The 10,839-nt window shown below is 41.0% G+C and overlaps 1 protein-coding gene across 1 annotated transcript in view; it reads right to left on the bottom strand.

Annotated features, from left to right (window-relative positions):
• LOC118338650 (ras-associated and pleckstrin homology domains-containing protein 1-like) overlaps positions 1-10,839 on the bottom strand; it is a 70,562-nt gene that overhangs the window by 15,681 nt on the left and 44,042 nt on the right. Inside the window, exon 8 of the mRNA XM_035675930.1 lies at positions 10,227-10,376. Within this exon, the coding sequence (XP_035531823.1) occupies positions 10,227-10,376 (150 nt within the window). The remainder of the gene's footprint in view (positions 1-10,226; positions 10,377-10,839) is intronic.

Raw genomic sequence — 10,839 nt, 5'->3', positions numbered from 1 at the left:
AAAAATAGATTTTATTTATGGAGGATAAGAACAAGGGTACAAATAGTGTGTGACAGTCAGCGCTGCTGTCGTTCCTTCGGCCTTTCTTCTGTAGTTGTATATCATGAAAAAAATATCAGCAGGTTTCAATTATAGTTGGTGGATCCTCATCCGAGTTCCTCTAGTGTCGTCATCTTATTAGGGTCAATACTGGCGACTTGTTTTTACTATTAACTGTGCGACTGGTCATGAATAATGTTGAGTTTGCATCTGTGTGTGTCGATTGTGTGTGTCCGCCGTGTGTTTGATTTGTGTGTGTTGATCCACACAAGCCTGCCTTCTCACGAATTAATTGATCCAGGAGTATTTTCAATGTGATAACACATGACTGACCACAGAAAACTTGAGTCTGCTAAGACATTCTAGTGAGATTGGTACAAGCACACAAACAAGGCAACATGCACAGTCCAGACTCAGTCAAGTCAGTCCCAGCAATTCCTTCACATTGTTCTTGTCACTTATTATCACACACACACACAACATTGTACACCCACAACACACCACATCTACACTTCTAAAATCCTAACAACACTCCAACACAACAGCACACACAAACCAAACATAAACACCAAGGTCACCAATTAACTTGGGAAAATGTTTTGGCATATGTTTCGAAACACATACTGATACTATTTAACCACACAGAAAGGCGAACTTTTTGTGTTGAATTTGGAAGCCTATAGACCCCACTCAAGTTGGTTTGAAAGAAAGTAGTTTGCTAGTTGTAAGAGTCTCAGCTTCCTGTCTGCCCAGTTGTCCTTTTGTTGTTGGCTGAAGATAACACTATCTGGTTCAGCGCGGACACACACCACCACACATTTCATTTCCATTGTGGTTATTCTTCCTTGCTCCTTCCCTCTTAAAATGTCCCTACACCAATATGTCTGACCTCTGATTAGCCATGGGAACATGCAAACTCACACATAGGTCAGTGTTATATGACCATATTTTTTAATAAATTGCAACATTTTCCTAAACCATACATTTGCCCTTGCAGCCTGGGTCTCATACATGGTGTACAGTGCTGGTGTAACTATGACATTGAACCTCCACCATTTTTCTCTATGAGGCTGTGTCCTTTGTATTTACTTCTCAAGTGGCTGACTTGCTTTTTCAGGCTAATATTGTTCTCGACCATATATAACTAGTTACTTAAGTGTGGCAGCTCGGGAATACTCAGTCCTCTTCTGCTGCACTACCTACACACACAACACTATTTGTATCTATAATGTATATCGGCGACCTCCCACGAATATCCACGCGAAACAGTAGCAATTGACCACACGCACCAGTTTCCTTGGCTTAGTACATCCACGTGTCTCTCTAGTATACACATAAATCATAGGATACACCAGCGATAAATGTCTTTCAGAGATATGAAAACCTGATACTAGACAAATGCACTTCTACCTGGTATCCCCAACTTACAGGAATTCATGTTTATGTGTTCAGCTTGATATTCTCTTCAAACCAACCAAACACACCCTCGTGTTGCTTTGCATCAACCGACAATGGCTAAGTCTGGTATTATAGAGTCCAGATCAAACACTCGTAGATTATATTTTATTTGGCCAGCAGATTTGACCAAACTAAAATCCAGCTGTATTCCCAGTCGTGTGTGTCACATCTTCCTTCGTGAAGTAATTCCTCTGTTATTTCTCTAGGCTCCTTCCAGATGCATTTTCACTCACCGCCTGATGAGTTTCCTGACAGAGCGACACCTAAGCACAAGAGCTAAAAGCAAGAGTCTGAAGATGTGCAGAAGATTATTCAAGAACTAAGCAGCCACTAAGTTAGCACAGAACAAGACAGAGGCCACTGCGCCAAAGAGAAACCAAAATGTCGCACGCGCGCGCTCACTCAGACGTTGGTCGCTATATGCTGCAAAACCATGTTTCTCCTATATCTCGACTCTCATCGGTTTTACTATACATTCGTTCACCAATTACACTACGAACTTCACTCTGTGGCGTAATCATCATCCTCGATACTATATTAATTTGCAACTGCAGGGGCAATGAGCATCTGTGGTAGTAACGCTCCGGATGCTACATGTTGTAGATAGTTATTGTCCTCTCACTGAAAGGAGATTCATCCGATTTCCACACACACACAGACAAGACTGACACTCAAAGTGGACGTGGGAAGAACTGGTGAAGAAAAAAGTCTCTGCGCGCTTGATGGCTGTCAGTCTGGGTGGATGGATGGTGGACAGACGGAGGAGCAGAAGCAGTCAGACCGCCTTTAATCCACGAGATTGCACATTGCAGGCACAAAATAGCAGAATACTGGAAGCCAAGAATAGAGTAGAAATAGAAGGCAGAACACCATATTAGATGCGACAGATGAATAGTAAACCACATAATTCCTGAGCAACTGACTGACAGTTTAAACCTCCGAACTGAGGCTGCAGGTCAACTAAATCCTATTATCACTTCCCATCTCTTTAGCACTTATTCAAGACTGGTGACTCTAATTGAATAAAACTTGAAGAATTCTAACTGACTGAGCAGAAAAACCGTATAAACTACTGATCGCCATAGGTCCAGTGATGACTGTCAATGTTCAAGCAATACCAACCAGCTGTTTAGTATCAAGTGGAAGATGCCTAAACCCACTTGTCCTTGCTCCCATCCTCATTAACTCTCTTTGGCCGAGCGTCGTGGAATGTGAATTTGAGCAGAATTCTACGATATCATGCATAGAGACTGGAGGAGAGTAAGAGACGCCAGTGGTGGTGGGGGAGGGGCGTATGTTGCTCCAGACAACTATACATGCAGATTAGGCAGCTATCTCATTTAATCTCAAGCTCTGCCCCCACCGCTATGCAAACGCACTCTTCTTCGTCTTCGCACATCCTCCTTATCAGTTTTTGAGTTTTGCTAGCCCTTTTCTCAGGATCTTATATTCGCTCCACAGGGCGCATACAGTTTCAGCCGCGCCATCTTTCCTGTCACTCACACTTGTATGTGCTTTATGTAATCCTGCCGCGTGCTCAATACGCCGAATGGTCGCACTCCACACTTTTACAGACAAGACCAGTCAGCTCACACACACACACCACACACAAGGATCCATCGTTAATAAGATAGACGTTAAGCCGACTAAAGGGTACACACATGCAAAATTGAAATGATGGGAGAAGAAAGGCGCGCGAGGAAGCAGGCGCACTCTCTAGCAGCACCAAACACTCATCCCTACCTTACACATAGGACACTCACCAACGCAACACACCTGAAGTGTGCACACACGCACACGCACTACGCCACAACACACATACACACACACACACCACACCAGACCCAAATTCTCAAAGCAGCAGCAGCCAGAGTATAAGTCATAAACATGCTTCATAACATGACTAGCCTATGTTGGTTGGGGTTACGTTCTGATAGCTTAAGGATGACGGGAATTCGAACTTAAATGTATAGATTTTCAACCACAGGTACAAAATCAGTTTTTTTCTAATGGAGGAATTGCAATAAAAGCAGTGAGGCATCAAATGTACTAAGACCTCGTAAACCTAAATTGTGGATAAAATCAGTGAATGGTATTTCAATTTGCTCACAGATCATATATAAAAAGCACATATTTAAATCACCCAACAGGCACAAAATCAATTTATAAATGTGGAAACATGGACTGTTTTGGCTACTTTATGTTAAAAAAGAATGAACAACTCAATATCTTACAGTCAGTGAAATTACCATTCTCACTATCCTCACTGTATCATGTACTTTAATCAATTAGCCCAAATTTGGTTATTTTAAATTTGCTCCGCTATGTTATTTGATATATGCACTCTGGTAGACCCCCCGCTAGCTTATTACTGTATTATTCGCGTTTCACTACTGGTCTATCTCTGCAGGGATCTTCGATAATCTGCTCAGACACCAAGAACAACAATCTGAGCCTGTCAGTGGCAACAACCTTTCGTGCACTTTTAGTTGACGTACTTTGACCAGCACATTTGCCCACACGATTAATTTATATTGCCGCCAAGATAGGCAGTTTCCCCGTTTTAGGGATATTTTCGCATCTAACTTTATGAATTGAATTAAAGATTTATTTAGTCCAAACTAGCCATTGCAATTGTTGGTAACAAAGATGGTTTTGGTAACTTTTATTTTCTTTCTGTCCAGTTTGACGTGTGTTTACACATTATCCACAAAGTAAAATTACTGGTTTTGTCAATGAAGTCTGGTAGGCCGGCAATTGTTTTGGTCTGAGATGCTGTGCTTTAGTGCAACATCAGTAGCAGTGCATTTTATATATATGACCTTTTAAATAAATTGTATATCATACACAGCTATGTCAGCGACCATGTAATATGACAAAATACATGTATGTTATTCATTTGTTGGTAGCTGTTAGCATTTATAATGAGGGAAATTGAAAAGACATTAAAAATAAAGCAAGCGTAAAGCCACGTTACAGAGCAAGTCTGATAATATTTAGTCATGAACTTTCCAAAATGCTCTGATATTGCACAAATGTCAATTAGCATTAGCTGTTAAAGTACAAGTGATGCACAGACATTAGACTTACATAACACCTATTTGGGCTTTATTCCAGCTAAAAATAATTTGAATTGATTTGAATCTGACAAAAAGAAGATGAGAAGATTAAATTTGACACAATACATTATATAATACATCATCTGTTGGTGCCTTTTAACATCTGAACTAAAGAAACAACTGTGGGATTAAAGTCATTTTAATGACTGTTATATGAATATTTAGTTAAATGTTACTGGCATGTTCCAGCAAACAGGTACCCAGGGAATGTTAAAATACCAGTCTTATAACATTATTCTCTGTTGCCTCAATTAGCATTTTAATGCTAACTGACACTATATTCTATATTGTGTCAGTTAGCATTAAAATGGGCTTCAGCTTCTGTAATCAACAGAATATTACGTGCCTGAAGCAGCTGACCAAGAAGTGTCAGTTATCATCATCTTCATCATCACAGCCATCACAACGTCAAGGTCATGTTTACAATGCATTATAAGCTCATTCATAAGACATTATAATGCTTTTATAAGGCTGCACATTCTTCATTTATTCAGACCCTATATCACTATGAAACTGAATCCCTGTGATTTTTCTCCTTAAAATACCTTTCATTTACCCATTAATAGTGATGTAATTGAAGTCTTACTTGGTGATATTATAAGGATTAATTAATTGGTGAAATTTAAGGCGTTTTATCACTTTAAAACCCTTTTATCCATTCAGAGAACCAATTAAAACCCATTTATATATGATAATCCATTGATTTATCCATTAAGCCAAAATCTGCCTTCACTGCCCTCTTTTGGTCTGTAATGCTCTCTAATGGCATCGTATTGCATTTTCATTTGGACATAAAATGCTCAGTTTCTATTAGGTAAAAAGGATTTTTTCAGTAGTTCTTTTGTTGTCCCATCCACCACAGATGACAGTGGGTTTTTCTTTCGCCTCCCACCGCAGCAGTCAGCGCCATTCCCAGCTTGCAGCGTAAATGTTTTCTCTCCGGCCCATAGATATTCAGCTGACCTACATTACAGAGCCACTAAAATTAGCTTCTGCCCAGGAAAGATCCTGCTGCCTTTGAAGTTATAAGAAGATGTGTCCCTCCTGAGCAGCCATAGGCTCAAAACAGAGGGGAGAGATGAGACTTATATAGAGGCAGGCAGCAGAAGTGGGCCAGCAGTGTGTGTATGTGTGAATGAGGGAGTGTGTGGGTGGAGTGCATTTATTGCTGAGGCAGTGTAACACTGACACAGAAAGAGTATGCTACATGCAGAGCTACACACACACTACTGCGTATACACACACACACACACACAAACACACACACACACACACACAGATGTGCCGTGGAAAGCCAAGGGCGCCAATGTGATAATTACACCCTCAGCCTAATCACTGCTCCAGGAATTAGACTGGCCCCACAGCTCATAATCTGCTCATAATCTGCCTGCAGACTCAGGGTCCACAGTGGCCCTGCCCACTCTAATCTGGGACCACAAATTTAAACAAAATAAGGTTTTTCAGAGGCAGCTTAGAGCATTTCATGCCATGAATCAGTGGAGTGTGCAGGAAGGGAGCAATGACGATGAGAAGGGTTATCTTGGCTTGCTCTGCAGCAGTGCAAGCTGGATTTGAAGCCAGTGGCAGCTGCTCTGAGATAAACAGATCTTGAAATTAAAGCATTAATCTGACTATATTCATATGTCTGGGGCCTGTATTGTGCTGTTACGATGGTACATCAGTTGTATTCCAGAGCACAAACTGATAATTCAGGGATGTCCACTAGAGGACGTCAAACTGCGGTAGCCTGCTGGGGTCTTCTTGATCCAAAACTCTATTTAAACCCCTGAGATTTAGGAAGAGATTATTTTTTTCTCCAAACTGAGACAGGTTGATAAAATGAGGAGGAGTTGGAGCAGATTTATATGTCTGTGTGCTGCCATTGCAAAGACAGCCAAGAACTCCAAACGAGACAGCCCATTGCCTGCCAGCTGCTGTGAGTGTGTGTGCGTGTGTGTGTGTGTGTGTATGATGCTACAGGGAATCACCCCCTCTCTGCACCAAAGAAGATTATCCCCTGCAGATCTGGCACATTCTTCTAACATCCAATCAAACTGCCTCATCTGCTTTATCATCCAATCAACTCATGACATTGCCGATCCAATCAGAATAAAGCCTCCTTACTTTCTACCTAATGCCCCCGCCCCACACACACACACAGATAAATAAAACTTTGCCCTCAGCCATTAAGAAGCCTACAGCTTTAGCTTAAGAGCAGCAAAGACTAACATCACTGTCACATATTATCAACAGCCATCTATCCAAGGGCATTCATGTACATTATGTAGTATTGCATCAAAGATGCTGAATTATAATTTCGACTAAGCCTCCTCAAAATTGTGACTTCATGTTTTTCTCAGATGTTCAAACGTGATTTATTTTTTGAAAAGTAATTCTCCTCCCACCCAGAAGCCCAAGGAAAAAGGCCTTGATCTCCAACCCAGGCCAGCCCATCCCGATCCCTGGGTTTTTTTTGAAACCAACACACACGAAACAACAATTAGAGCAGTAGCTAGTCCCATTATCTGCATTGATCGGTTTGAGCTAGCACCAGGCTCATCTACTAAGCTCCATTACTGCGACTGGCTGAGCTCCAAACTGTCAACAGAACAAAACAAGGGTGCTTAGCAACTTCCTCTCAGGTTATCAAACTACACACACTGAGGTTTTGGGGGAAATTAACTGGTATCCAGCCTACTGTTTCTGATAATAAAACACAGGTATTCATCTATTTAGACCCAGCAATGCTGTTTAGAAAAGAGTGCAATAAAAAGCATCATGGACAAGGAGTCATTGTTTCCCAGCACAGGAGCAGACATAGCAGACATTAACAAGAACAAGCCAGAATGAACCAGAGTACTTCACATACACACAGGCACACTGCAGACAGAGAGAGACTCCTCAATATCTTCTCAACACTGAATATGGCAACTTCCAAACACAAAAGCTTGCCGTTAAATTAGTAAGTATTGTGTTCGAAAACATATGCAACATTCCCCAGTATTGACCTTTGGTTTGATTTGGTTTTGTTGATCAGATTTAAATGTACAATGTAAACGCAGTTATTAAATGACGACATGACCATACGATCACCACTTGACTGATTTCAGCGGATAAAAGCAGACACAGAAGCGCTGACTGTCACACTTACCTGTCTCATAAAACATGAGTAACTTATTCCAACATCATCATTACAATTATCATCATCCAACACATTTCATCACAAGCACACAGTGTTGTTGAATGAGTCTTACAGCACAATCACACAGGATGTGTGTTAGTAGTCAAGGGTGACACTCTATTTGTTTGCAATGTTGACACGTTTGTGAAAACAGGCTGAAAAGAGGTCAGGTTCCTTCCGTCACTGACACTGTATCTCTCTACCATACAGCGGAACCTTACTAAGCCCCGCCCCTTTTTGCTCTGCGCTCCAATATCCGTTGAGCAAGCCTCGGTCTGAACCTCGGTCCACTTCCTCCCTTCCTGTACGCTATGTGCTAGGCTCGTCCATGTTGAAAACTCAACCACATTTTGAACAAAGTTAAAAGATGCAAAATATCCTTAATATACTTACATTTTAAGTTAGCTAACTAATGTTAGAAAAACGCTAGCAAGCAAACTAGATAGCTAGCTAGCACTACACTAATCACTAATTATCTACACCAATTGTTAGCTAGCTAGTTACATCTAAATGCTAATGTAAGAAAATGTTGGATAACTAACTAGCTAATTTATATCAACTTTTAGTTAGCTGGTAAGCTAGTGTTTTGTTACCATTAGCTAGCTAACTTAAGATGAGCGTGAGCAGATGACACAAGCCTAGCACATAGCATATCTAAGTACAGGAAGGGAGAACACTGACCGAGGTTCTGACCGAAGCTTGTTCAACTGCAATTGGAGCACAGAACCAAAAGGGCCGGGACTCAGGAATGGTCAATTAGAGGCAAGACTGCTATGCCAACTGAATGTAAAATGGTGGAGCTCAGTGACTGCAGGCACACTGGTAGACCTGTTTCTGCGTTTAAACTCCCGTGTGATCGCAGTCGTGTAAGACTCCTTTCAGCCACTGGCAGATATGAGCAATGACACTCTCATATATCACACACTGTGCACACAGAGTCAGATACAGTTTGCTTTTACTCATGCCTTTTCTTATTCTTAAACAAAGCAAACCTTCATGCTTCATAGGAAAAAAAGCAAAATAGCCTCTGCACTCTGTGGTCACTGTAACAAACTTCACCAGCAAACAACCAACCAAAGAGGTGCTGCGTAAGATGCAGAAAAGGTATGATGTAGTGGCACACGCACAATCTTTTCTCCCCACAAATGCACAGGTGATCAGAGTAATGGCAGCATTCACAAAGCTTTACAGAATTAACTCTCAAACACAGCGTCATGGTATTAAATAGATGGTGGTTTCCGCAGCTATTCTACAGGACTGATCTGATGACCGGGTTAGTTATAGTGTTCAGATTTTGTCCAAATGTTTATTTTTACATTTTAAACCTTTTAAGATAAATGTGTTTTAGTACTCCAATGACAAAAAACGAGGCATTTCTGTGATTTGCAACCTTTTTTCAGGCGTACCCTCCCAGTCCTGTCAGATGAACTCAAGTACACACCAATAATCATATTCCAACTGTGTTCACTGATTATAAGCCAGACTTTTCATACAGTTGAACTGTCAGTGTTCAGGTTTGTTTTACATTTGTACTACTTGTGGCAGAAGCTGGTCTCAACTATTTATCCGTTACTCTTGGTTGTATAAACAATTTATCTGTTACTTTTAGCTATTTTGATAACCATTTAGACTCCACTGCTTAACTAATGTTAAGTAGTTTTGACGCACTCTCAAATCTGGTGTTCAGCTGGGGACCTGGTTTCAGCTCAATATGTTGATATTTTCATTTACATTTTTTCTGATTAGTTGAGTTACCCCGCAGTCTTTTCATGTACCCCCTAGAACTGCAGAAGTACCCCCTGGGGCACATGTACCCCATGTTGGTAATCACTGCTTAAACAAGGCTGGTAAGGTAAAAAATAGTTAGTTATGACTCATCTTCATAAATATTCTAAATATTTTAAATCAGTTTACTTCTGTGCCCCACTATGAACGAAACAAGTGCAAAGTTTGTAAACTACATGTAATGAATCATTTTGTGCTCTACAAAGGCTTTTTTGAGTTTTATTTGTAGTTTTTGATTATTATCACGATCACCTTGGCCCATGAATGGAAATCAAGTTGCTGCTCTATTTTATTTTTATAACTAGAAACCTTAACAGTGCATTTCTGCTGGACACATTCTTCATCACGGCAAATGAACACAGATCGTTTTTTTTTAATCAGGCACTAGATGACCAATAAGGTGAGAGTTTTATGACACCGCATGGGGACATTATGTCATAATGCAGCCTCTGTAAAGCTCTGGGATTATACAGGACACATCATGGCACTGTGCATTACAGTAACACACACACACAAACTGCTCCCCTTCAACACTACTGGAAAGAAGATGACGGAAGAGGAGAAGTGGAAAGAAAAGGATTTAGCATCCACTGTGCCTGTAATTCGATATCCCAAGTGAAACCACATGCATTTTAGTCATGCACAGATATAGGAAGGGGGCAGGGTGTTGCCATGCAAGAGGAGAGAGGAGGGGCGTGCAGTAGTGAATGGGGCATCACCTTGGTCAGCAGGTGGGAAGGTTTTCCCGCTATGTTTCTCAGAATCAGAGAGGTTTCCCTGTCCAGATAGGAGTGCTTTAAAGAGAGAGAGAGTCCGGGTGAATTAATCTGGTGTTTGATTGGCTGGAGGTGGCAGTGTAGCAGAAAGCTGTGTGGTGAAGCAGAGCTCAGCAGCAGGAAAACATCAACGTCACTGATTAAGTGGTCAGAGTCTCAAACCTGTGGAGGAGAACTGAACACATAATAAACAGATTACAGTAATGTATGCTGGGATGAAAAGGAAGTGTTAAGACACCCATTAACTAACAGTCATATAAAGTAACTTAGAGCTTATTATCAGCCAGACTCATGAGTACCTTTAATTTTTGTGAACTCACTCTTCTTCAACCTGCCCTGTCTACTCAGATTTTTTTTTTTCACAGAATGTGGTGTAAAACATCCTAGACGAGAAAGGGTACCCTGAATTAGACCTCAGCATTTAGTTCAAAAAGGTTTGCTTCATGTCACCTGATCCGCCTGACAACAATCTCGTAGACAC

Source organism: Morone saxatilis, unplaced genomic scaffold, assembly GCF_004916995.1.
Source record: "Morone saxatilis isolate NCDOM2014 unplaced genomic scaffold, NCSU_SB_2.0 Contig5, whole genome shotgun sequence".
Lineage (NCBI taxonomy): Eukaryota > Metazoa > Chordata > Actinopteri > Moronidae > Morone > Morone saxatilis.
Note: the sequence above shows the minus strand (reverse complement) of the source record. Positions and strands in the feature narration are given on the sequence as shown.